At 43.4% G+C, this 27,553-nt stretch overlaps 1 protein-coding gene across 1 annotated transcript in view; it reads left to right on the top strand.

The window, feature by feature from the left end:
- Window positions 1–234: 234 nt before the first annotated feature.
- The window catches only part of LOC105717999 (deleted in malignant brain tumors 1 protein-like), a 48,896-nt gene continuing 21,577 nt past the window's right edge, over window positions 235–27,553 (top strand). Inside the window, exons 1-21 of the mRNA XM_064373622.1 lie at window positions 235–307; window positions 877–915; window positions 2,197–2,344; window positions 2,664–2,854; window positions 4,033–4,062; window positions 4,717–4,758; window positions 5,569–5,759; window positions 8,053–8,248; window positions 8,727–8,759; window positions 10,887–10,919; window positions 12,213–12,366; window positions 13,874–14,091; window positions 15,779–16,096; window positions 16,486–16,527; window positions 17,735–17,867; window positions 22,820–23,037; window positions 23,698–24,198; window positions 24,860–24,892; window positions 25,792–25,926; window positions 25,971–26,124; window positions 26,929–27,146. Coding sequence (XP_064229692.1) covers window positions 235–307; window positions 877–915; window positions 2,197–2,344; window positions 2,664–2,854; window positions 4,033–4,062; window positions 4,717–4,758; window positions 5,569–5,759; window positions 8,053–8,248; window positions 8,727–8,759; window positions 10,887–10,919; window positions 12,213–12,366; window positions 13,874–14,091; window positions 15,779–16,096; window positions 16,486–16,527; window positions 17,735–17,867; window positions 22,820–23,037; window positions 23,698–24,198; window positions 24,860–24,892; window positions 25,792–25,926; window positions 25,971–26,124; window positions 26,929–27,146 — 3,100 coding nt within the window. The remainder of the gene's footprint in view (window positions 308–876; window positions 916–2,196; window positions 2,345–2,663; window positions 2,855–4,032; window positions 4,063–4,716; window positions 4,759–5,568; window positions 5,760–8,052; window positions 8,249–8,726; window positions 8,760–10,886; window positions 10,920–12,212; window positions 12,367–13,873; window positions 14,092–15,778; window positions 16,097–16,485; window positions 16,528–17,734; window positions 17,868–22,819; window positions 23,038–23,697; window positions 24,199–24,859; window positions 24,893–25,791; window positions 25,927–25,970; window positions 26,125–26,928; window positions 27,147–27,553) is intronic.

Here is a 27,553-nt window from a genome sequence, read left to right as displayed (position 1 = left end):
TAAATGGCCAGTGGACCTGGTCTGGGCAAAGTGAGCTGATTCCATTTCCACTCCCTCTTTGCCTCGGCCTTCCTGGTGCAGCTCTGGTCTCACAGAGCTTCCATTGCTGTTGGCTTTCCCGTGCACTCCCAACCCCAGCACCCAGAGTTTTCCATGCCAGTGCCCTCTCCCTCATCAGACGCCTGGGTCCTTTGATGCCCTGGTCTCAGCCAGCTCTCAGTCAGAGAGTGAGTTATGAACAAAGCTGATTTGACAAGGTCTGGTAAAGCTTCCTTCACATTCCTTCCTGGGTTGTCAGCTCTAGCAGGTGAGATGGAATTGGTCCAGGGAGAGGATCTCCAATGTGGGGTGGGTGCTGAGCTAAGTGCCGCTTACAGGAGAGATGTTGGGCCATGGAGGAGAATCCACAGCATCTTTAGGTCCTGACTCAGAATCTCTGGGCAGCACCAGATCAGAAGAATCAGTGACTCAGTGCTTCTCCTTATTCTTACAGCACAACCTCGTAAGTCTCAACCCTTGAGTTGCCTGGGAAGAAGCTCCAGATGCCAGAATTTTATGTCTCAGTTTTCTTAAACCTCAAATTAAAAAATCTCTTATTTGCATATATGCAAGAGAATAATGCATCAAAGTCTTGGAACAACATAGATCAGTGCTTCTTCCTTCCTCCACGTTAAAATTGGCTCCACGTTTAGGCCTCTCCCAGAGACTCGGATTCAGTAGATTTAGGGGTGGCCCAGATAGTATATTTTTTGCAAGCTCCTCGGGACTCTCATGTGCAGACAGGGGTGCAGACCTCAGTGCGGGGCGATTGCCACATACTGCTGGCATTTTCATATCTTAAGTAAGTCCTAAGCGTGTCCTTTGTGTGTTTGACAGGTCACCCATTAGCTGCCCTGGCAGGGACAGTGGGCACAGGTGAGACTTTTGTGTCCTTTGCTACCTTGATCATCATCTTCTAGCTCTAGCCCTGATGTGATCCTTCAAGGAAATTGAGCCAGAGTACTACTGCCCTGTCTGGGTCTCCTCTCTCAACCTGTGTTCTGGGAGACAAACTGAGTAACAAATGCCAGTAAATTTATGGTTCTAATTCCATTTCTGTCTAGTAAAAGAAAAAAGTCCAGATAATCAAGTGATGCTAGCTGTCTGGTCTCCCAGCACGGACACCATGAGTGAAGGGCAGGCATGCAGCCATTAATAGAGCAATATTTCCAGGGTGGTACCCAAGGCCATGATTTGAGAGGGCTCCCACCATGAGCACATTTTTCTTCTTCACCTTTTCCCCTTCTCTGACAATCTCCACCCTCCTTCTCTATTCTTTCTTTTTCATCTGCCATTTTTTCCTCTGATCTTGCCTATGCCTTGGGCCTTCAGAAGCTCCACTGAACTTTTTCTAGCACCACTTGGGGATAAAGGGCTAAAATACCACTGTTGCAAGGACAGTCTGGCTGGTTCTTTTAGACACAGCTAGATGACCAGGGCCAATAGAGTTTAGGTCCAGTTCTTATACATCCCGATAATCTGATGGAGCCAGCTGTTTCCTTTTGCCACCAGCATCACCTTTAATTCGGGATTGAATGTTGGACAGATGGATAGACAGAGAAGCAGAACAGACAGACAGCGGGTGGATAAACAAATTGTCAAGTGGGCAGACAGGTAGATAAGAAATCTTATCAGTATTAGGGGTATTCCAGGGGTGGATGACTAAGGGCAACTACTTTGTACTTAATAGTGAGTTTTTAAGAATGCAATTTGAATAAATTATAACTGATAGTGGATGGACTCTGTCTTCCACAGAGGCTCCACATTGGCTCAGGTCAATTGGGAAACTGAAGCAGTACTTTGCTCATTACTACTAGTGACTGTACAAAAGTCAAAGCTACAGAGCCCACAACTAGGGGGCAACCAGAGAAAAACATGCTGGCTGATATTGCATAATAGCTCTTTCCAGCAAGCCCACGTAGATGGCAGAATTCTCAAAAAAGACGAGAGATGTTTTAAAATTCAGATGCATTTATCCTCTAATTTCCAAGTCTGCAAGACTTTTTAGACTAGTTGGTACTTCTGATGCATCCTAAGACATACTCGCAAAGTAATAACAAATAAAATCTTCTTTGGAAATAGTTTTTTTTTTTTTTTTTTAAGAAAAGATGTGAATTAAGAAACAATTGAAATTCTGAAATATATTTCTGCATTTAGAAAAATCTCGGTGTGGTGGCATTATTACTAACTCGTCTGGAGCGATTAGGAATCCCCCACAGAATGAAATGCATGACAACATCACTTGTGTGTGGGAAATTAAGGCGAATGCATCTGATCACATACTGCTGGCATTTCCACATCTTGAGTAAGTTCTAAGCTGTTATGTGTGTACGTAGATACTTTGCGTAGCTTTTTGTCTCTGCTGTCTTGGGCTGCTTCCAGGGGCACATCTCGTGCCAGCCTCCTCTTTCCTCTTCCATTTAAAATCCCGTTCCCTTAAAGCAATGGCTCTCAGAGGGAAAAAGTAGGATCAAAGGAACCCATGCTATGTTTAAATGACTGACAGGCTTTTACTCTTATCTCCAGCACCTTTATAGTAACAAAATGAAGCATCTGTCTCACAGCAGCCTCTAAGGTCTTCTGATGAGGAAACTGAGAGGCATCCATGGTGTTTGCTTCCACAGCCTCGACTGCACCAATGAATATTTTGAAATCCTGGACGGTCCTCCATCCTCAACAAAGTCATTGGGAAAGACCTGCTCTGGCTTCCGCCCCACCTACGTCTCCTCCTCCAGCTCAATGACCCTCGTGTATTTCCGAAGCTTCAACAACCTAGGAAAAAACTTCATTGCTTATTATTATTCTGCAACCAAAGGTGAGAACAATAGTAAAGAGCAACAATTCTAGAGCTGGACTCTCTGCCTGGGTGCGAGTCACTGTCCTATCACTTACTCTGTGACCTTGGGCAAGCAGCTTGACCTCTCCCAGCCTCCATTCCTTTCCTATGTAATGGGGACAACAAGGAACCCTGCCTGTCTAGGTTTATTATGAGGGTTGCATGCAATGAGGTAAGTAAAAAACTGCGCAAAGTGATGGCACATCATAAATGCTTAATAATGGGCTGCTTTATTGTGAGCTTTTTCATTCTACATAAACATCTTGTTACAGTCAGCCCATTAGGAGGTTATTTCTGAAGTTACTCTGAGTCTAGTACTAGGTAGGTGTTTTGGGACCTGCAGAAGAAGTTGTAGTCCCAGCCTGAGAGAGGCTCATGTACAACCAAGAGGATGTTTAAGGCAAATACATGGATATGAGTAGAGGACAAATAGAAACACTAGATGAAGGCAAACAATGGAACAGATAAATATACTAGAATATACTAAATTGACATATGCATGCACCTCTGCAAAAGACATTAGGAAAGACAGAAAGTACAATATAGATTAAAAGCGTTAAGGAAACATTGAGGGGAAATGGCCTCTAAAGCTGGCTAAGTTAAAGGTAGAGAAGGTGAGATAGCACATCAGGTGAGGGAACAGCATGACCTAGAGATAGGAAATATAAAGTGTGTGGCAGGAAGGCAGGACCAAGCCAGGGTTCCCTGTTGAAGTGCAAGGTACTCAGGGTTAGGCAATAATAACAACAGTGATCAAAATAGCAGCTAACATTTACTGAATCCCTATTGTATGCCAGGCAGCATTTTAAGCACTTCATGTGTGTTATCCTCACACAGACCCATGGTTCTTCCCCTTTTACAGATGAGGAAACTGAGGCTTAGGAAGTTCATTAATTATCTGAGGTCCTGCATTATTCGCCACTAAGAAAAAACAGGCAGAGCTCATGAAACTGCAAATAACTAGTATCCACTTTTTCCAAAACTTTGTTCAAAACAGTCTCTTGTATTTTACCAAGTGCCAGGGTAACTCACTGAGCAAGCTTTGGAAACATGCTATAAAACACAAAGGAGATGCTCTGTGTACCAAAGCAGATAATGAGCAATCACCGTAACTGGCATTAAACGGCTATTGACAATGTATTTCCTTGTATTTGCAGAGGCAGTGTCGCAGACCCCACATCTAATCAGTGAGTCATGTTCCTGCTATTACTCAAATTTCACTCCCTAATTTCTTCTTGTGTCCCCCTCCAAGTGCTTTTAGCGTCATTATTTGCTCTGTCTCTCATGGATGATTCCTAGTTCGCTGTATAAATCTTCTGTAGATGAGAGATTCCATCTGCACAGTTTGTGCACAAGTACGATGCCCATTTACACTCAGACCAAGTTATGCCTACCAACAGTTGAGTCTCTGTATATTGATAATTGTTGGTTTTATTTCCTTTTTTGTTTCTATCAAAGCCAATGACTTACCTAATTAGATACTCCACTTTTAGAAAAAGTTAAAGCAGAAGCAAGCAGAAGAAACAGCTGTTTTCCCCAGAAGCAACACTGATCATGAAGTTTGCATGTTTGCATAGAATAGCACAATTTAAATACTTTTATATTTATGGTAACTGAAAAGAAAAAGAGAATATTATTTTTGTCGAATCACACATACCTGAGAAACATAAAAATGCACATGAAAACAGAGTTTGAGTTGGAAAGTCACGTGTTACCAAGATTGCAGAGAAAAAGAATCAGCCAGAATCTTGGCATTTACTGAAGACTGAGCTCAGAATGCTTCCCTCTTGACTTGCCCAAGTCATCCCTTCTTAATTAAAGAAGACTTCTTGTATCCACAGCCATCCCAACAGCAACACCCAGGACAGTAACAGCAAGAGCAGGTAAGCTCTGAAATGCATTCATTCATTTACCGAGTGTCCTTTCGTCTTGGCACCTGCATTTGTATCTGCACCTGTATCTGCTTCATGCACAGAAACTGGACCAACTGCAAATAGTCCCTCTATTTGCAAGTGGGACACTTGACTCTGCCCAAACTTTTAGAGCCATTTAAAACTTTTGGGATCTTTTGGCTCTAGCATCCCAGGATGAGTAAAGTTCATTTTTTGGTAGCTTTCAGAGTCATCAAAGCCTGAGCAGCTTACAAATTCTCTTTAGTGGGGTTCTATCTTTCCTCCTTATGACCAGTACTGATCATAGTTAGCTCCCCATCTGCATCACCAATAGACTTTTGCAAAGTAAGTGGAGTGTCAGAGTCATTCCAGAGACAGTGAGATAGAATAGCAGAGAAAAAATTGTGAACTTTGGAATCAGGATACCTGACTTTAGATCTGCTGCTTACCAGATGTGGGATTTGGGGTGAATCACTTTGCTTTTCCAACTTTCAGTTTCCTCACAGATAAAATTGGTGTACCAATACTCCTCTACTTACCTTCCTGAGTTATGATAAAGGTGGAACTGAACACACACACACACACACACACATTTTGTAAAAATCATAAGTCACTGTGCAAATTATTTGTTTCTCTGCATTTAGCCAAAACAAATCGGCACATATGTCTGGAAAAATAAATACTCAATTAGTGGACTTTTTAGTGCTACAGACAATCCTAATGACTTTGCAACTTCCAACTAAGAGGTTGACTATTTGACCAACTACAAAGTTCTCCACCCATAGAAGTAGTATGGGATAGGGAGCTCAACACCCATGGGAAGGGTGCAGTGCCTCCAGAGAACAACAGTCACCAGATCTCTCTCTGCAGGGGATTGGCCAGAGCTGCGGCTGGTGGGTGGCTCTGGCCGGTGCTCAGGACGCGTGGAGATTCTCCACCAGGGCACCTGGGGCACTGTGTGCGACGACCTGTGGGACCTGAATGAAGCTGAGGTTGTGTGCCGACAGCTTGGGTGTGGTCGAGCCATGTCTGCCCTTGGAAAGGCCCACTTCGGCCCCGGCTCAGGAGACATCTTCCTGGACAACCTCCAGTGCGCTGGTGTGGAGCGCTACCTGGGCCAGTGCGCCCACTCGGGCTGGTCAGAGCACAACTGTGGCCACCACGAGGATGCCAGTGTCATCTGCACAGGTATCCTCTCCCCTCTAATATGGGCACAGCCAGTCCCAGCATGCTTCAAAACCTCCCTGCAAGGGTTCAGAGTCAGCCTGGAGCAAATACAGGATCCTCAAACATGTAGCATTCGATTTTTACTGTAGCTTTTCTAACTTGGTTAAATAGATGAGGTTTTATCTGCTAGCCTCCAGTATAAAACCTAATTTTCTAATTTGGTAGTAAGTATTACCAAAGGTATGTGTGCTTTACTGAAGCATGCAAATAACATGTTTAATGATGAGAATTTTTTAATGGTGGGAAGAAGGAGCTCATTGAAAGAGGCAGCCTGCAGTAGCAAGGCTAGGGGAGACCTCAGAGCCAGGAAGACTTGAGTCAGCTTCCAGAGCTGGTGCTGACACACACACTATATGTGAGCAACTGACCAACACTTCAACTCTCCTTTAAACATATTGGTAATTCCTACTACCATTTCCTCACTCAGTCACAACACCAAGGAAATCTGTGCACTAACCTGACTGACTTCAATTGGCTTGTGACAATTTTTAAAATATATTCTGGATTTTCTTGTGTATCAAGTTAGCTATCAGTAAGTTAGCCACCTCTGTAATATCTATTAATAATCCTTTCTGATCATGAGATGCCTTTTGGTAAACTAACAGCTGTAATACCTGATATGACTTGAAAAAATTGGTAATCATAACTCAAATTAGGAGGGCTTAGAGTTGCATAGAGTTGCCCATGTGAGAAGCAGCTCAATTGCATGTCAGTACCTGCTAACCATAAACTTTAATTTCAGGTGCGTACTTAAAAACATTGTCTTACGTGTTGGTGCATTCAATGTCTGTTTGCTTTGTGACATCTTATCATGGTTGGCAGGTAACCTAGCGACAACCTCATGGGTGCATGTTATTCCCACATCTCAATCTTCCAGAGGATGATTGTCTAAATCTGAGGTTCCCCCCAAAGACACCCAAAGTGAAACTCACCCACTACAAAATTGATGGTTTAAGTCAGATTATCCCAAATGTACCTTTGCATCTGGCCATTTTTTCATAACTCAGTACAAACCAACAACCAGAGAGAAACTTATTTTCATTATCTACAGATGAATCTGTTTCTCCCAGTACTATGTTTTTTTAAAAGGACTAATTTTTCCCACATCAGATTAATAAACACATATAATGATGGAACTAAAACCTTCATCTTCAGTTGTTAAAGTCAGTCAGGATCCCAAAAAAAATACTGACATACTTGTTCTCTCTATAAACAGATGCTGAAGAATCACTTGCCACCAGTCCAGGTCAGTCACATCTTTTGTTGATGGGAGTTAAGTATCAGCTGTTCTTGATTTTGTCTTTGAGCTATTTGTTTTTTCAGTTCTAAGTTCACTCTTTAAACTGCAGGGATTTTCACACCACTGAGATTCTATTAGAAAGTCTTATTTAAAAATACTTTTGATTTTTTACATGTGATGATGGGTGTGTGTATGTGTTTGTTAAGTCAATATTTTTTGGAGATGCATGCAGAGTGAAATGGTGTTTCATGGCCTTTTCACATATGCTATTCCTCTGGCTCAAGGCACCTTCCCAGCTCTTCCCATGACTAGCTCATTCTCACTTTTTTGAGAGGTGTCTCCCCAGCCCCTTCCTCTCTATTGTGCTTTTCATAGCATCCTATTTCCCCACTTTGGTCCATTTATCATAGTGTGCAATGGCGTACTGTAGCAGTGTCTGCATTTGACTAGTAAATAGACTCTGGGCTCCTTGAGGACAGAAATCACATCTCTGGTTTAGAGCTGTATCATCAGTGCCTAACATAAAAGACAATCTATACATACTTAAAATAAAATTAAATTGACTGAAGACCCCACAACCTGCAACTCAGGAACACATGAGAAATCTGAGGAACAAGCCTAAAGACTGGGGAATGTGGCAGTGGTGGACCCAGGTGGGGTTTTTTGGGAACTCACATGCTGTGTCTCTGTCTACAGAGGACGGGCCGGAGCTACGGCTGATGGGCGGCTCAGGCCGGTGCTCGGGCCGTGTGGAGATTTTCCACCAGGGTGCCTGGGGCACCGTGTGCGATGACCTGTGGGACCTCAATGAAGCCGAGGTTGTGTGCCGGCAGCTGGGGTGTGGGCAGGCTGTTTCTAGCCCTGGCGAGGCCCACTTTGGCCCAGGCTCAGGAAACATCTTCCTGGACAACCTCCAGTGCTCTGGGGTAGAGCACTACCTGGGCCAGTGCACCCACTCGGGCTGGTCAGAACACAACTGTGGCCACCACGAGGACGCCAGTGTCATCTGCTCAGGTATCCTCTCCCCTCTCAGCCAGTGATTTCTGATGCTGCAATTGTGGCATTTTGAAACTGCATCCTGGGTGGAATTTTCATTCATCCATCCATGTGTCTGCCTGTTTCTCAAATGTCTCCTTTGGACACCACAGGAGTTGCACAGGAAAGGTCTCTAATTCATTGGCATGAGCACCGAATGGACATTACAGTGCAGATTCTAGGGTCCCACCCTCAGAGGTTATGACTAAGTAGGAAAGGCGCCCTAGAATATGCATCTTAACAAGTAGTCCAGGGATTCTGCATAAGAAGGGCCAAGGGTAATCCAGCCCTGGCTGCTATGGGGCAGAGTTGACCCAGCTGCTGTTCCCCAGCCTTCTAGGCCAAGGAGTCTGCCAGAGGAGAGTTGAAGTTGCCCAAGGGGTAATTCTGGCATTCTGGGTTCCTTTACCTTGTTGCTCCAAATAGAGTAACCTCTTACCTTTTTTTATGCATTCAGATGCAGAAGACCTACCTCCAGCCACACCTCCAGGTATGTCCATATTTTTTTCTAATTCAGGCATCTTTCCAATAATAATATAATAATAAATTATAGCAGCAAATACTTATAAGTGCTAAGAACCAGGCACTGTTCTGAGCTCTTCATGTATATAACTCTTACAATCCCCACAAGAACCTCTTGAAGCAGGTTCTTGGATTATTCATATATTCCAGATAACCTGAGACATAGAAAGTTAGCGAGGTGCTGAGGCCTAGCCAGGGTGTCTGAACCTAAGCTATCAATGCTCTTGGCCATCAATCTCATTTACCCATTCATTGACCCAGCTACACAAAAAACAGGGAAAACTAGAGTAAACATGGGGAGATGTTTTACTCAGGTCATTGCTAATCATCAGGACAATCCTGAAAAAGGCATTATCGATTATATTTTACAGAAGGGAAAATTGAGACACAGAATGGATAAGTAACTTTCTCAGAATCACTCAGCAAGTTAATGACCCAAATTTTGACATTGATGATTCTGGCCCCAAAGTACATGCTCTTTGGGATCTTATGACTTTCACCCCTTTTCAAAGATCTTATCATTGAATTATTGACTAATATTCATCTGTAATAAAGACGAAAAATTAGAAAAACCAGACCAACCACAGGCACTGTGAATTCTGAAATGATGCTAAAGGTGATTTCACAGTTGAGGATTAGGGAGATCAAAAAACCTGCCGAAGATAACTTGATTAGAAAGTGGCAGGACTGCAATTTACAAGACCCATCTCTCCCCCTTTGAATGCATCTGGCTGATCCCTACACAGCCTCAGTGAACACAGACAAGCTACCAGCCATTGGCAGAAGCATCTCTCTTGGACGCTTGCCTGGAGAAGACCTCGACGTGTCCTGATGTTCTTGGGGGAAGGCCAGCTTTACCTATTCGGACCATGAGTGAGAAGCGAGGGACTGTCTAAAGTTAAAAGGCCATGGTTGGAGTCAAGAGTGGTGGATATTACAGTGCAGACTCATCTGTAGTTTTCTCATTTTATGGCGTGGTTGGAGTCAAGGGCAGCGGATATTCCAGTGAAGACTCATCTGTAGTTTTCTCATTTCATGGATGGCAGGGAAATGAGAAAAATGAGATTGAGTGAAAGGAGCCATTCTGGTTATCTGTTGCTCCCCAATATTTAGCAATTTAAAGCAACCACCATTTAGATGTATGTCATGTCTTTGAGGGTCAGGAATTCAGGCAGGGCTCAGCTGGGAGACTCTTCTGCTCTATAGAGCATTGAGCAGTGTTGCTCAGTGGAGTTCATCTGGTGACTGGTCTGGAGAATTCAACACAGCTTCAGTCATACAGTTGGTGCCTTGGTTGGGTCAGCTGGAAAGATGAGCTCAGCCAGAAGTCTGACTATCCTGCTGAGAGACCATACACACTCAGACTTCTTTTTCTTGTTAGTTGTTTTCCTGGTTTGTTGTATTTTGTTTTTTGTTTTTAGATAGAGTTTTGCTCTTTTGCCCAGGCTGGAGTGAAGTGGTGCAATCTCAGCTCATTGCAATCTCCACCCCTCACTGCCCCGGATTCAAGCAATTCTCATGCCTCAGCCTCCAGAGTAGCTGGGATTATAGGTACCCACCACCATGCCTGGCTAATTTTTGTATTTTTAGTAGAGATGGGGTTTCACCATGTTGGCCAGGCTCAAATTCCTGATCTTAGGTGATCCACTCGCCTTGGCTTCCCAAAGTGCTGTGATTACAGGTGTGAGCCACCACGTCTGGCCACACTCAGACTTCTTGTAAGGTAGCTGAGGGCTGCATGAGCAAGCCAGTGTTCCCAGAGATGGGAGGTGGAAGCCACCATTCTCTTAAGGTGCAGAGCCTCTCCTGCCATACTCTGTTGGCAAAGCAGTCACAGAACCCACCCAGGTTCAAGGAAGGAAACCTAGACCCCATCTTGTGACAGGAGGCAGGTCTAGGAATTTGTGGCCTTCTCTAACCTGCCACAGAACCATAGAAAATATTCACTCAGCGCCTTCAGTGCAACCTCTCCTCTGTTTGTTTGCACCAAGTACATTGTTGTTTCTGAGGAAACCCTTTATATTTCACTGACTTGTAGATAAGACTAAATATTTTCACCTGGGTGTCATTATTTTCTCCCTTCATTCCCTTTCAGGTTCTTCTGCACCTTCTCAGGATCACATAAAAGGTAGTCATTTATTTTAAATTGAAATGGTCATTCCATGCCAAGAGAACCATCATGGCAGATGCTGGGCAGTGTGCCCAGGACATAGCACAACAGAGCCTGGCACGGTGTTGGCATGGGTTCTGTTTCTCTGATGCCACTCTGTGTAATAGACTCTGTAAAAAAATACTGACTTTACAACAAGAGGAGCAGGCTGGGAAGGGGGATGTGTATCTGCCCAGGTCAGACATCGGGCCCATACTCAGCCTGTCCTCTTTGTGTATAGTCCTGCAAAAGGCACCAGTTCATTATCCCTTGCCACATGTAGAGATTTCAGAAGGTCCAACTCCCCGAGGTTCCAGTGTCAGCCTGACCTGGCCTCATTACTGTAGCTTACGAATGTGGTCAGTGATAAAACTACCAGATGACTAAGAGCATCATCACTTATTTCAGTCCATCTCGGGAAAGACATGGAATTTGCGAGATTCTGGGAGAATCATAAGTTGACCAAGGGGAACAGAAAGTAGAAAAATTAAGCAACTTCACAGTTTAGAGACAAGGTCAGTAAAGCATATTGTGCTTTCAGATTTCCTCCAAAAATAATTTGATGATTCAAGGTTTTCTGCTTCTTCCTGTGAAATCTTATTTTAAATACATACATGTATGTGTATCTATCTATGCTAATATGACAATGTACATGAAACTATTAGCTTTCGCTGTTATCTTGTTTAAGCCTTATAAATCCCAAATCCTGCAAGTTCCAGTCTCATACTAAATATGTGAGTTAAAGGAAACATAGTCTACCCAGCAAAAGTGATGAAGAGTAAGGAAGGTGCCAGTCATAACATCCCCTAACAGATCAGTGTCCCTGTATCAGAACCCAAAGCTGTTCTAGAACCTCTTACTCCCCAAACCTCCTCAAACTCTCCCCTTTCCCAGGCACATGTGGCCTCTGTTTCTTCATCTCTCCTTCCAGTCTCTCATTACTTAGATTTACTCTGTCCCTCCCCAGCAAGCAAAACTCCTACTTTAGAGAGGGGGAGAAAAACTGTAAGCAGAAAGGACAAATAGGACATTTTCTTTATCAGGTGCTGAGAGAGAGGGAAAAGCAAGGAACTTGCACACATGAATATTTTTGCTTCATCAGAATCAGATTGAATGGACTCTCCTTCCCTAAGCTAAAGGGCTGTGCATGCCCACCCAGGCCAATTAACTGCGTCCCAACTCCACCAGACCAATGTATGAGCTGGTCTTTTTTAGGATTACACAGTAATGCCAGATGGACACATTCTAACACCATTTTTCCTGTTGTTTCAGGAGGAAGTAACTCTTGTGGAGGGGTCATTTCTAGATTCTCTGGCTCATTTTCTAGTCCACAGTATCCAGAAAACTACCCAACAGACATCCAATGTGTTTGGGAGATCCACATGGATACGAAATTTCGCATAGAACTCATAATTCCAAGTCTGAAGTAAGAAAACTTTTAAAGAGAAGATTCTATGTACATAAGAACATTGATTTGTAAAATCATATTAACAGTATTTATTTTAGTGGGAAAAATTTAAGAGTGAAAGCAGAAGAACCCAACGTTCTGTAGTTGTTTCAAGTCAGATTTTGGGTTAATTTTGTAGCACTATCAAGTGAGTTACTTCTAAGTTGAAAAATTCAATAAGTGGTTTATTAACATATTTTGATACTGTTTCTTTTTATTTTTTTTCTAAAACTGCCATAAAAATTATCAACAGCTTTGCCCTCATTGTACACTGGATACCAATATTTGTCCTCTTAGACTTTCTTATTTGAATCCAAATTTAAAACAGTAAGAAAATTGTCATACACACATTAGCCAACTACTCCAGCTTTGGGCCCTGTATCTTTTAAATGTTCTGCAAAGCAAGAGGAGACATTAGTGTCATTGCCTCATCTCTGACATAAAGAGAATAAATATTCCAAAGTCACTGACGTTTTTATCTCCATGACATAAAATAACAGCTGATATTTTACTGCTGCTCCAGACTTTGTGTGCTTTGTCATATTCCAGGATTATACAGCCCAAAAATAGATGTCTTTGTCATCTCCATTAGAGATAAGGAGCCTGAGGCTCAAACAGGATAACTAATTTTCCCAAGGCCAACCCATCTAGATCCGTGTGATGTCAATGCCCCATCTTTTCACCAATATGTGGGTCTGTAAAAGAGTCTGCATGAAGCCCTTCTTCTTGTGTATGAGACACATCATGTTACAAACAGAGCCAGACTGTGGAATTCCATGATCATTAGCTCCAGGCATGCACTGAATTATGTTCCATCATGACTCTACCACAGCCATGGATTCAGACATGCACTAAGCCAGAAATGCCCCAGGACATGTTATCTTTGTTGACTAAAACCCTAGGGACACAATTAGCCACAGTGAGGTAAAACCCTTGAACCCATACCTCCAAATTCTATTATGTTACCTATTGTCTGTTCCTTCAAAATCACTTCCCCTTGCCTCCCTCATGAATAATTGCCATACTACAAATACTCTTCTGTATCTTGCCTTGATTTTATTTTAAAATCAAGATTGTTCCTGCCCAAAAATTTGAGTATGGCAAATATTGTGAAATATAGAAGTAGGAAAAATCTGACTGTGATGTCTGTTACATGCTGATCATTGGGGTGATCTGACTGTTATGAATTTAGTTGCAGTGTAAATTACGATTTCCTAATGTCCTATGTAGGTTGTGATTGGCCAAAACCATTATAATTTTAAAACTTCTATTAAGAGATTGTAGGTGAAAGCCCCACACATTCCTTAGCCAGAGAAAATAGAGTTGTGATAGGTCATCTGAAAAAGTTAATTAATATTTTACATTTCAGTGTGCAATTTAAATATAATCCAAATATTTAATCTCTATGACTGTCACACTTTTTTTTAGCATTAATATCTAGGAAGTTTCTAATCTGCCATTACCCCTCCATGTCTATTCACCCTAGGCTGGAAGATATCCTTGGATGTCCCTATGACTCTGTTGAAATCTTCGATGGTCCCAGGATTGCCTCACTCTCCATGGGGAAGTTCTGTGCCCCTGCAACTGTGATCTTCTTCTCCTCCTCACACATCATGACAGTGGTGTTCCAAAGTGATTCTATAATAACCAACACTGGCTTTTATGCTCTTTTTAACGCCATTCCTCAGGGTGAAAAGCAGTCAGGTAGGAAGCTTCAAGTAGTTTTTGGTGGTTAAAAGACAGAACAGTTTCTAACTTCAGAGACTCCCTTACTAGTACAGGCCTGTGATTCAGTCTTTTAAAACACTCACACTTGACTTCATTAAACCTGCTCCATAGCTGCTAGATTTTCCCACCATGAAAGCCACATGGGAAGTTACAATGAGTCAGTCATGTGCATTCTGTGTGTGAGTGGCCAGGCTTTTACTGCCTGCAGGGAAAACCTGGGTGCTATGAAAGGTCTTAGGGCTGCATCTGCTATCTGCAGCCTCTTGGGAACTGCCCAGATGCTGAAATGTGGAAGTTCAACACTCCTATGACAAGACTCCACTTCCTCCACCTGCTGGGCTGTTTTATACCTTGTATACATTGAAACCTAGTCTCATCCAAATGAGAGGCTTTGGGATTCCTGTTAGCCATGACCCTGCAGGCAGTCATTCCAGAGCCAGGTCCAATTTTCACCCTGCAAGCACACTGCCTGCTAGCTATGAAACCTCTGCTGCTGAGGAGCCCCTGCAGAAACCCCAGTAATTCTTTTAGGCCACCAGAAAACCAGGTAGTAAGTCCCTGGATGTGATTTGGGGTTTGCTTGTATCTAAGTAAGGGAATTCCTTGTATATTTCATCCTCGAAGCAACGTTTGAAACTCTGCCCTGGAGAAGCTAAGTAAGCTCCAACATTTGAAATCCAGACACTCATTAACTCAAAACCACCATTTATCCAATCAACAATAGTTACGGAGGTCCTGCTATGTACCAGGTCCGGTTGTAAGTGTGGGAGCACAGTTACATGAGCTCCCTGCCCTCACGTTGTTTATATTCTAGTGTGGACTTGGGTAAGTGAAAGACCAAAACACAAGAAACAAGGAAATAAACAAACTGGTTTTGGGGTAAGGGTGATAGAGGATAGAGATGAGGGCTGGGTATAAGAGCCAGGTGGGAGAGTAGAGGGTGCCTGGAGTGGAGAAGGTACTACAATGGACTGGATGGAACAAATGGCATCTCTGAAGAGGTGGCATGTGATGAATGACAAAGAAAGTCATTCCAGGCAGAGGAAAGAGTTGGGCGTGTTGGAACAGCAGAAAGAAGACCAAAGTGACAGAGCCAGTGGTCACAGTAAGGGGAGGCTGTTCTTACAGTGTCTCCACATCAGATAACTCTAACTAGCCACAGACCTTCAGTCCAGATAGAACATTGCCACTGTGTTCTGTGAAGTCACAGTCACCCTTGTGGTCCAGGTGCCTTTCGGCAGATTAAATCTACCCTTATCCAAGACACATACGAAAAGGCAGCTGGGAACCTACCCTCCCATAACCCAGCATTGTGACACAAAAACCATATGACAAGATCTGCAGTAACCCTGATGTGCTGGGTGCTGAGTATACTCTCATTCGTAGCATCTCCTCTAGATGCTGCTGGAGTCCCCATTTTACAGATGAGAAAACTGAGGTTCAGGGAGACAATGCAACTTATAAAAGTTTACACAACTAGGAAGCCATAGAACAAGGATTCAAGTCCACTTCCTGTCTCACCCTGAAGCCGTTAAGCCTATTATGAAATCAGTCGGCTTTAAGGTTTTGCTCTCATGTTTGCCTTAGCCACAAACACAGAAGCTAGAAATCACCTGCTACTTAAAACTTACCAAACTCAAAAATAAAATCTTGCTCTGTTTAGAAGATAGACAAGAGTTGCAGCTGGCAGGTGGCTCCAGCCAGTGCTCAGGACAGGTGGAGGTCCTACACAAGGGCTCCTGGGACACTGTGTGTGATGACCTGTGGGACCTGAATGAGGCTAAGGTTGTGTGTCAGCAGCTTGGGTGTGGTCAGGCCATTGCTGCTCCTGGAAAGGCCCACTTTGGCCCAGGCTCTGGAAACATCCTTCTAGACAACATTCAGTGTTCAGGAAGTGAGAACTATCTTGGCCAGTGCCCCAGGTCTGGCTGGTCAGACCACAATTGTGGCCACGATGAGGATGCCGGTGTCATCTGCTCAGGTAGCTTCCCCTTCCATGATAGATTCTTTCTGATCTTTCACCCAAAGACATCCTAGTGATGGATGAAGGCCATGCACAGAGTGGGGCCAGGGAATTTTAGGATAGTGGCCCAGCAGATGAATGTCCCTTCAGCCAGGTAGAGAGAGAATGCTGAGAGCCTGACTTCATTTTGAGGACAAACACAGCAGGGCCACACAACTGGCTGCTCCTGTTCTCTGCACCTCTCTCAGTTCTGGAGCTGCTTTTCCAGAGTCTAATCATGGCCTTGTTTTTGCTTATGTGGCATGAGACCTGCCTGCTTGAGACTGCCCCACACTAGAAAGCCACCATTTCTTTGTCTTCGTAGAATGTTATTCAGGTTTTTCTAATTTTTTCTTGTATGCATGCAGATGCTGGGGACTGGGCACCAGTTGTGACTCCTGCACCTCCAGGTAAGTCCAACACTGAATTTCTACTATCTTAGCAAGTTAAAATGTAACCTCTGTCCTGACCTAGACACTGGTAGACAGTGACTAGGCTGGTGATTCCCAATTTTGGCTGCTCACTAGAATCACTCAGAAAGCATCTGAAATTCCTGGTTTCCAGGCTGCATCCCTGACGTGTCACGTTACCGTCTCTGAGGTCACTCCCAGTCATCGGTGATACTTGAAGCTCCCCATGTGATTCCAATGTGTAGCCAACGTTGAGAACTAGTACTCAGGCAAGGAGCTAAGGAGCCACATTTCCCAAATGGAATCACATCCAAAACTCTCTTCTGGTGGCAGAGCAAGGGAGGGCAGGAGGAGAAAGATGGAGAAAGACTGAGTCACTATGGCTGAGAAGGTCAATAGGGAGAAGAGAGAAGGGGAAGGTTTTCCCTCTTAGGGACATGGGTTATAAAATGAAAGTATGCAGGAAAGAAAAGATACATTAAACGCCAGACTGTCTCCCAGTGGGTCAAGAGCAGACTGCTGATGAGAAGTAAACCATTTAGGGCTCTTCCGTGGGTCTCCTGGCTTAGCCAACACAGCAGAGTGGACTGGTAACCTACTCAAAGTCAATGTGCAACAGTGACCTTCTCCCAAACTCAAGATTTCGAAGCATGTGTGGTCCTGCCTCCTGCAGCCTCCTGCTTCCCAGGGACGGGTTCTCACCTGCCCCCTTCTCTGCTCCCTGGGCCCCTGGGCCCTGCCCAGCCTCTTCCCTGACCCTGCCCAGTGACTGCTGCCACATTCTACCCCCAGCAGGGGCCTGGACACCAGGAAGTTATTGGGGTCAGGGGTGTATTTTGGGGTGTTTAAGAGCCCAACAAGGTAGCTGGCATCCGTCCCTGCCCTGGGCTGGCAGAACCATGGCACATTTGCTAAGACACTCTGTGGAGGTCTCTTGCCCATTCCAATCCAGGTCCCAACTACATCCCAAGATGGAGACCTCCATTCCTTGTGGGTTGCCCAGCTGCCATGGGTTGGGGCAGTAACCTGTAGGAAGGGAAAGTGATTTCCCCATCCCTGGCCAGAGCCCCACATTTCAATTTTACACTGAGACCCACAATTTATGTAGCTGCTCTGGAGGGGAGGCAGAGCACACAGAACTTTTTCTGGGGTCTAACAAGCAGCCATACTCTCTTTGATTCCCTCTGGATTTCCTCTTCTTCCCCAGTAAGGAGTCTGTTCTGGCCTGGGCCCTGGGAGGAGGAAAAGACAGCAGGAGGAGAGGGAATGGCTTTCAGTTCATCAACAGCTCTTGGAGCCTGGGGCTTCAAACCTCAGAAAGCCTTTCTCTCTTCTCTACTGTAATATTCATTTTCTGAGGCAGAGATGCATAGCTGGCTGGAAAAGAGAATGAGTCATGGGATTAAGGAAACTGTGAAGGAAAATGCTACTACTTAAGTCTAAATAGTATCCCATTGTAAGCACAAATCCAAAAAAGTGCTCATTGATAGAACATTATATACCTACCAAGACACAAAAATATAAGGCTTTTGTCATTTCATACTCTGAGATAAATATTGCATACCAAGCATGTTAACAAAAGAAAATTGCTTCTGAGCCACTTTTTAGTGAAAAATGTATTCCTGTGATATACTACACTTCTTCTGGCAAAGGACTAATGACAGGTAAGTTGACTGCATCCATCACCTTCACTGTTCTGCATCTTGCTGGCGTGCTGGCCCAGGAACAAGACAATGGAGATAAAGAAGTTCTCAAAGACATCTGACCTGTTTGCTTCAAATTCCTCCCCCACCAAACCCTTGGTGTAAAACCCAAACAATTACCAGCACTCCCATGAGTAGGCTTTCATAGCTGCCCTCCCCTCAGCACCTGCCATGCAGGGGGGGATTGAGGACATACATAGAATATAGACATACAGCAGGCCTTCTGTCTCCACGATTCCACATCTGTGGATTCAACCAACTGTGGATCAAAAATATTCAAGAAGAAAAATCAATAGTTATATCTGTATTGAACATGTACAGACTTTTTCCTTGTCTTTATTACCTGGACAATACAGTGTAACAGCCACTTATGTAGTGTTATAATACATTGTATTAGGTGTTATAAGTAATCCAGAGATGATTTAAAGTATACTGGAGGATGAACATAGGTTCTATGCAAATACTCCTATGTTTTATATGAGACTTGAGCATCTGCAGATTTTGATATTCTTAGGGAGTCTTGGAACCAATACCCTCATGGATACTGAAGGAAAACTGTGCATGCCGCATAGAAATCAAAGCCAAGAAGACATGATAAAGGAAAAAGAAGGGACCTTACACACTCATTGGATCTCCCCATTAAGGTCCATCTTTCTCCAGTGGAATACGTATCCAGCCTGCCTTGCTCCACCCTGACTCTCAGCTTTCTGATTTTTATTTTTCTGAATTTCAGCACTTGGTGAATTTCTACAGGCTTAGTGGTATGATCATAAGCCCAATGATGTTACTATAATTCCTAGTAACTGGTCAACCCAAGAATAACCCTTGGGTTGTGGAACCTAGCATATGAGAGAAAACAAGTCATGTAACTGTGTGTGGTTTGTGATTTTCTCATGAATCAGCTGAAAGAAGGACAGAGGCTTCGTTCCAGATCAGGGAGAAATGAGTGTATACACCATTTATTAAAACTCAAGGGTAATAACAGGCTCATTCATTTGTGGTTAAGTATAAGATGGTTTTAGAACGCTAAGCTCTCTCCTGATTTTCTTTGGTTTTGGTTTTTGCAGCTACCATTTCTCCAGCCCCAATACCACAAGGTGACTCTTTCATTGGAATTATAACCTATACAGTATTAAGCTGCAGAGAATCATTTTGATAATTCATAAAAGCAGAATGAACTTCTGTGTGCCCTTGTTACCACAGGGGCAATGGATGGGATGGAGCCCTCAAAATGGTTGGGTTGTCCACATCTGAGCTGAGCTGGTTTGCATGGCAGGAGACTGGGGGGAGCATTAAAGAAGTACAGGCTGTCCCCACTACACACATGCTACATGCATGTGTCCAATCCCATTTCCAGTATCGCTCACAGTCAATTGTAGGGTCCTGCCTGTGGATGACAGCATGCATGTTCCATCCTCCCTCATGCCCTCTCAGTGGCACAATCACTCATACCAGCCAAGCCACAACTGTGTCTACCCTAGCATGATCCCTCCCCATTTAGTGACTTCACTGTTGAGCTTGATGGAATTCTGGATTCCACATCTGGAAAAATACAACATGTGTGCCTAAAGAAACCAACCATGGGTCTCTCATCTATTTTTTCAGGAGGAAGTAACTCTTGTGGAGGAGTAATTTCAAGTCTATCAGGTTCCTTCTCCAGCCCTTGGTACCCTACAAACTACCCCACCAATGTGGAGTGTGTCTGGGTGATACACGTGGCTGAGAAATTCCACATAGAACTGATGATCCCAAGCCTGAAGTAAGCAACTTTTTCTTTCTCTACTGTTAAGGCCAGTTTAGATTTGAATCCATCCTTTCCTCAACGAGGTGACCTTTTGTGGGATAAATCCTTTCACATTTTAGGAGAGAATTGCTCTGATCATCTGAGCTATGGGGAGTCTTTTGATCACTTAACTCAACTTCCTGTGCATTGAGATAACACCCCATGGGTCTCCCTGACATCAGGCCATTAAGCTGCAGCTTGGACAACCCACACATGAAGACCTCACCCCTTCACTCTTAACCAGTTCCATTTGAGACACAGGCTTCCTCCTCCATCTGAACTCGAATCTGTTCTTCCTCATCCTCATGGTCTGATCTTCATTCTTCCCTCTGATGCTACACAAATCTGCTTCCTATTCTCTTCAAGAATTTCTATTATGTCCTTACCAAGAGTTTTCTTGTACAGATTAAACAGTTCATTCATTCTTCCCATCATGCACCTTGTGCCTCCTACTTCTTTCTCCAACCATCACTCATTTTTAAGGAATTTATCCTATTTTAATGTATATTTATATGCATGTAGGTATACACACACACACACATACACATTTTCACATATACAAATATATATATATATATATATATATATATATACATGAATAACATTTTAACAAAAATATTACTTTTCCTGATAATGTTCAACCCTGGTTTCATCTTGCTATCCTGGGTTACACCTGGGTCATTCTCTCTTCTGACTTTGTCCCACAGTATGGCCCAGACCTCTGCCACTGCTTTCCATCTGTCTTCATTGGCCACAGCAGTTGAGGCTCTGAATGGTTAAATGCTGCTTTTAAAAATGTAAAATGGTACTCAGTGGAGGAGGGGCTTTACTTGGTGGCTACATAATTTGTGAAAGAAAGGAGAGAAGCTAATGTCAGGGGGCATTATGAGCAAAATACATTTATCATTCATGCATTCAACATACATTTATTCCTTCATTCAACATACATTTATTTGTCAAAAGCAATGTGAGAAGAGTTGGTACCATGTATTTCAAATCTATGAAATTCACAGTTCTAATGTTTTGGGGCACAGTTTCATTTGATCACTTCTGGGAAATGGCTATTCCAAAAAGCTGTAACAGCCCACATCCCCTGTAATGTCAAAGTTTTTATTCTAACATAAGTCTCCTACTATAATTTTGGAGTACACAAATTAAGGAGCTGTTTAAAGTGTTGCCAAAAGCCAGACCATACTGGCTGATTTCTGAATTTTGATGTTAAAAGTCTAGATTTATTAAAATTTGCTTTTTTTTTTGTTTCTCAGAACATAAAGTTATTATTTACACTAGTGGTTGTCAACTGGAAGTGATTATATACCCTGACGAGACATTTGGTTAGGTCTTGAGACATTTTTTATTGTTCCAATTGGGGGGTACCACTGCCATCGCGTGGGTGGAGGCCAGGGATGCAGCTAAGTGTCCTGCAGTGCACAAGGCAGCTCCCCCAAATCCCTGTCCAGAAAAGAGTTATCCAGGACCAAATATCAATAGTGCCGCGATTGAGAAACCCTGATTTACACTGATGCTTTCTTTTTTTCATATAGTTCAGCACCTATGGGACTTTCTTCCCCTCAATTTGTAAAAATTATACCTATATTTAAAGTATTAGGCAGGAGCAAAAGTAACTGCAGTTTTTGACATTACTGTTAATGCTATTTCATTCTTGCTAATTAAAGCATATTCTGTTTTCTGACAAAATGATTGATCAGGTTGCAGTGTCACCTGTTATTGCAACACTATTGTCACCGTACACACAAATTCTGTCACTTACTTTAAAAAAATAAAAATGGGTTATTTTAAGGTACTTGGCTTTTACTTCACTGGAACAGATGTGTTCTGCAATAAGCAGGTTTTCAAATCTTGTATTTAGTTTGTATACAACTGTAATTATGTCTATCTTGTATATATTATGCAATGAGAGTTTATCATGTAGGCATCAAAGGCTACTTACTATTGTTTAAATGCAAATATGTATATCTCATACTTTTATCATGTTAGATCAGTGTCGATGTTCTTTCACCATATATTTATTGAGGCTCCACTCAATTTATTGAGCAGGCCCTAGACTAGAAATAGGCTCATAGTGCCAACCAAGACAAGAGTTTATATTCTAGATCTCCAGCCTCACAGAGTTTATATTCTAGATGAGAAGAGAAATGGTACTCAAATCAACCAATAACTCAACGGACAATTTCAACTAGTGATAAGTTGAAAATTCTATGAAGAAAAAAAATACCATCATAATAATGGGATAGAAAATAAAGAAGGAGAAGATGGCAGTAGGTGGGATGGCCAGGGTCAGCTTCTCTGATCGTCCAGGTTGGATGAAACATGTTATGAAACACTTGGTTTGAACAGGGCAGGTCAGGGCATTGGTGGAAGGAGTCAATAGACCCTTGGAGCTCTTACAGCTGTCACCATTTCTCCCTGCTCTGGGTCTTCTGGAGAGTTTTACCCAGCGAGACATTGTTAGACATTTGCCACCACCCCCAAAGAGTGGTGATATTTGAATTAAAGTGTTGGGGGACATTCAGGAGACACTTGGTAGAGAGAAAGAGGGAAGGAGAGACTGAAGCCAGAATAGCAGGCGGGAAGCTACTGAAATAGACTGGGTGGAAGATGAGAGCCCAACAGATCTGGGGCAGTCCCAGCAGGAAAGTACAGGAGGGTGGATTCAACAAATGATGAGTAGGGTGTGTAGCAGTGATGACTGCAGTTTCTGGCTGGATGCTATGCAAAAGATGACTCTATCTAAAACATTTTGCAGATTTCCTTGGAGATGTTAACTTTGCCTTCATGTCCTCAGATTAGAGGACATCTATGGGTGTCCTTACGACTTTATTGAACTGTTTGATGGACCACAGGCTGCCTCACTCTCCATGGGCCGGTTTTGTGCTGGGGCAGAGCTCACGTTCATCTCCTCTTCAAACATCATGACTGCAGTGTTCAGAAGTGACGCCATGATCACCAACACAGGGTTTTATGCTCTGTACAACACAGTTCAGCAAGATGAAAGGGAGAGCGGTAGGTACCCTAACACACATACCTTGGGAGTTAGAGCTGATTTATGCTATTGCCCTTTAAAAGAGAAGATGCTTTCTAAATCCGACCTTCATTAATGACATCTGGAGTGACATCCATGCCCACACTAAAAGCCCCCGACCTCACTCTCACCCTGTTCTGCTACTCCCTGTCACTTTTCTCCAGCAAAGCATCCTGGCTGAAGAAACAGATGGCCTGAAATCTCATAGTTTGCATTGACCGTGTGTGTAGATGGATCCAAAAGAAAGCCTCCTTCTTCTGCAAAGAAGTAAAGGAAAATGCAATAGAAAAATCATTCTGGCACAAAACTACCTCAACTAGCCACCTGCTTCAAGCTGAATTTAATATGAAAACCATCAAGAACACTTAGAGAGCTCTTAGGTTCTGCAGCAGGATCTGAGGAACGCTTTAAAGTTCCCAATGGCTTACGCTTAGGGTGACCATGTAATTTATCCTGCACCTGGAATACTTTTGACAACTTAAGAAGAACTCTAAGATAATTAACAGGTATTAATTGATCTATGACATTCATAAACAAGGACTATTCCAGGCAAATCAGAACCCAGGGCCACCCTGTCTAGAGCCCAACAGCCTAATACAGGAATAGGTGTCCGAGTGCTAGATAACATTTTCTACTTGCAGAAGTCCTAGAGTCTGGAGACATTACCACAGCTCAGAAGGCCCCATTTGCTTTTCCGCCAGGTATGTCCCTGCGACTGGTGAATGGTAGCCACAGGTGTGAGGGCCGGGTGGAGGTCTCCTACAACGGCACCTGGGGCACGGTGTGTGATGACAGCTGGGACCTGACGGATGCCAGGGTGGTGTGCCAGCAACTCGGCTGTGGTGAGGCCCTGTCAGCCCTGTCTCAGAGCTACTTTGATGGTGGCACTGGCCACATCGTTCTGGATGACGTGCAGTGCACAGGAAGTGAAGCCAAGGTGTGGCAATGCATGCACAACGGGTGGTTCTCCCATAACTGTGGACACCACGAGGATGCAAGCGTCATCTGCTCAGGTGAGCACCTGGGGGCACAAAGCACCCCTCAGGGAGAGTCTCCCCACCAGTCACCTCTGGGAAGGGAGATGTCAACAGCAGCAGGCAGTAACTCAGAAATGAACCCTGGGCTTCAATCCAACTGCTTAAGTAAATTTGCTTCAGAGTTAGTGTTCTTTCACTTAAAGTGTTCCACCTGTTCGAGATCCCACCTGAAAAGTTGTGGTAATTAAATAGAGGGTTTGCCATCAGCCATCCTATTCCAGCAATGATAAGCCATGGTGCTGGTGACAACCAGCACCTGACTGCGAATAGTAGCTGATATACAAGTGCTGAACCCATGCCAGGCTCTATGCTAAAACTGGCACATTCTTATTCTCATTTAATCTCTACCACTACTAATAAAGTAGAGACTATTAGTAGCCTCATTGTACTGATGCAGCCACAAAGGCATATCCAAGATCACACATAGGTCTGGACTATGTAAGTATCACACCTCCCCGAGGTAATGTGTTAAAGACAACTCAGCTCTGTGTCTAAAGCTCAATCAGCCCAATAACTGACCAAAGTAAATAAATACCAGGTTTCACTTGCACCATCATGAGACTGAAGAGGAAAGTATGCTACCTTCCCCCATGGGCACTGCTATAGGCTGCCAATCTTGTAACCAACATTGATGGGTTTTGATACTACAGTCCCAACTGCCCAGAAAAGAACATGTTTGATCCTGAAAAAAGAACCCAATATTTGTGTGAGTTATGTAACCGCCTTACTCAATCCATCTCTCGTTCTTTCTTCTGTCTTTGGATAGGTGTTGATGGCAAACCAAATGCAGGACCAACAGGTATGACTTTTCTATACAGCTCTAACTGTTGCCAGGTCCCTGACGTAGTGAATCCTGGTGACACATCCTGAGGTTGGGACCCCATCCAAATTCTCTGTTGCTAAATAAAAAGAGCAATGCAGCTCAGTAGAGTTGACCAAATGGTGAGGCCATGGGACAGTAGAGGACAACGGAGTGGTAGGAGGGAGGGAGAGTTCAGATTCACCAGGAATGTAATCCCTGGTCATTCAGTATCTGCTGTGAAGAGAGGGGTAACTGCTTGTAGGGATGTTTACACTGTAGGATGCTGGAGGGAAAAAAAAGACATCCCAGGTCAGCCCTCAACAAGTTTATCTAATGACACTCATCCACGCAGGGAGTGTGCAAGTGTCTGAACCCTGGAGGAGCCAGAGGCATCTCTGTCCATTGGGCCATAGAGAAATCACAGCTTTATAGTGTCAGTGTTTCTGAGTATTTTCAAGGAACATTCTGGATAAAAGTCCTTGCTCACAGTGTCACTTTTTCTCTGTGTCTCCACAGACTCCACCGGTGACAACCCCCCTATAGGTACATCGGCTGTTAGAACCTCTTCACGTGGTTTTATATTTACTTTGTTCTCCATTTGGCACACATTTCTCACCAAATCCAGTATTTCGGCTGTAAATTGGATAGCTTAAGCTATCTTGATGTTGATTTCAGCTGAGATTTGCATACAGTACAACCAGGAGTTTTCTAACACCAGCTGTTTTATAACATGTGATGCTGAGAAAGGGTGCTGTGGTCTCATTGTCTTTGCTCCTTTATCATTGACACTATAAGCTTAGACCTATTGGGCACATAGGTTCACAGAGCCCTTTCAACCATATGTCGCATCACTTGCTCGTCACAAAAACACATCTGACCATCTTCATTGCCCACAGGACAGCACTGGGAGCTCGGGGTACTCTCCGAAGCCAACCTTTCCAGCTATCAGCCAAAGCAGCCCCTAGAACAAGTCTTCCTTACCTCTGTCCTCACTTTGTCACCTCTTGAACCCCCTGAAAACAGAGGCAGCAGTAAATGCCCACTTTTGATGGGGTTTCTTCACTGTTCGTTACAGATGAAAATTTCCACTGTGGCGGTTTGCTCACAAATAATTCAGGCTCCTTCTCCAGTCCTTGGTATCCTAAAAATTACCCCACAAATGTGGTGTGCACTTGGGACATACAAGCAGATGTCGGGGCTCATGTGAGACTTACGTTTGAAGTGGTGAAGTGAGTAAATATTTCCTACCTTTGCTTTCTTCTTGATTCAGTTATGCACTCCAGTTTTACTACCTCCCTCCCCTTTCCTTCCAAAAAAATCCATATTTAATTTTCAAAAGTGTGCTAGACCTTGAGGGCCCATTGTAATATTGATTAAAATTTTAAATGCACAGATCTTTTCACCCAGCAATTCCAGCTCCAGGAATTTGGTCTACAGATAAAGTCTCATGTGCACTGAGGATAATCATGGCACATTCTCATGTAGCAATAGATTGGAAACAATCTAATTGTCCATCCATAGGGAATTAGTTAAACAGATTTTAGTACATCCACATATTGCTATACACGCACAGTATGTACTGCTATGGAATGAGCTGTAAGAAAGCCATGGACAATAGTACAGAGTGTTGCCATTTGTGCACAGACTATTTCTGGAAGGAATACACAAAAACTGTTCACTGAAGCTGCTTGTAGGAAGGGGAGTGAAGTAAGAGGGGACCAATAGTTAAAGCTGGAAGAACATTTTACTTTTCACCATATGCCTATCAATACCACTTAAATTCTATCCCACATGTTTGTAATACATATTCAGAAAATACCATCGAAGTAAAACTTTAAAAATTAAAAGATTTTTAAAAATAGGAGGATACTTACTGCCCACATCAATAGGGTCATTATCTCCTGCAGCCTGTTTGAAGAGATGTAGTTTTCAGAAAGTTTTTCCCTGATCAATTCCTGAACCAATCCAGGGAGTGCTTACTGGGAAGAAAGCCCCAATGGACCGAGTCTGAATGATACTGTTTTACTTCACAGAATGGAAGATTTCTATGGCTGTCCATACGACTTCATTGAAATCTTTGATGGCCCACAAAGTGAACCTTTTTCGCTAGGGAGATTCTGTTCCAGGAAGATCCCAATATTTACCTCCTCCTACAACCGCATGTCAGTGGTGTTCCATAGCAACGCTATCATCACCAACGTCGGCTTCTATGCATCTTATGAGTCTCTTGTGCAAGATGAGAATGATACCAGTAAGTCCTGCAATCGTTTCAGCCCCCAGCCCTGTGTGGTGACAATGCGAAGCTGAACAGCTGCCTCAGTCGTCTGGGCACTAGGGATTTGAAAGGGGTTTCCCAAGCTTCTTAGTTTATTTCCAGGATAAGGCTTGGAGAAGCTGGTAGAACACTCAGCACTGCCCTACAATAACACATCACGTGCATCTTTGGATGACAGATGCACTTCACACTATGCTGAGAAAGAGACTGGACCTACCCCGTCTTGAAGGCTGTTTTATTCAAAACCATGTGCCACTTCCTTTCACCTGGTCTAAAGAACATTATTCTACACTAAGAGCAGCAACAGGGTTTGCATGCTTGGTGATTTTCACTTTACACAAGACTTCAGGGGCTCTCTTTGACCTCTATGAAGTAGATAATCT

This window comes from Aotus nancymaae, unplaced genomic scaffold (assembly GCF_030222135.1).
Source record: "Aotus nancymaae isolate 86718 unplaced genomic scaffold, 86718_ANA_hifiasm-v0.15.2.pri h1tg000010l, whole genome shotgun sequence".
Lineage (NCBI taxonomy): Eukaryota > Metazoa > Chordata > Mammalia > Primates > Aotidae > Aotus > Aotus nancymaae.
This window is presented reverse-complemented; position numbering and strand designations above follow the sequence as displayed.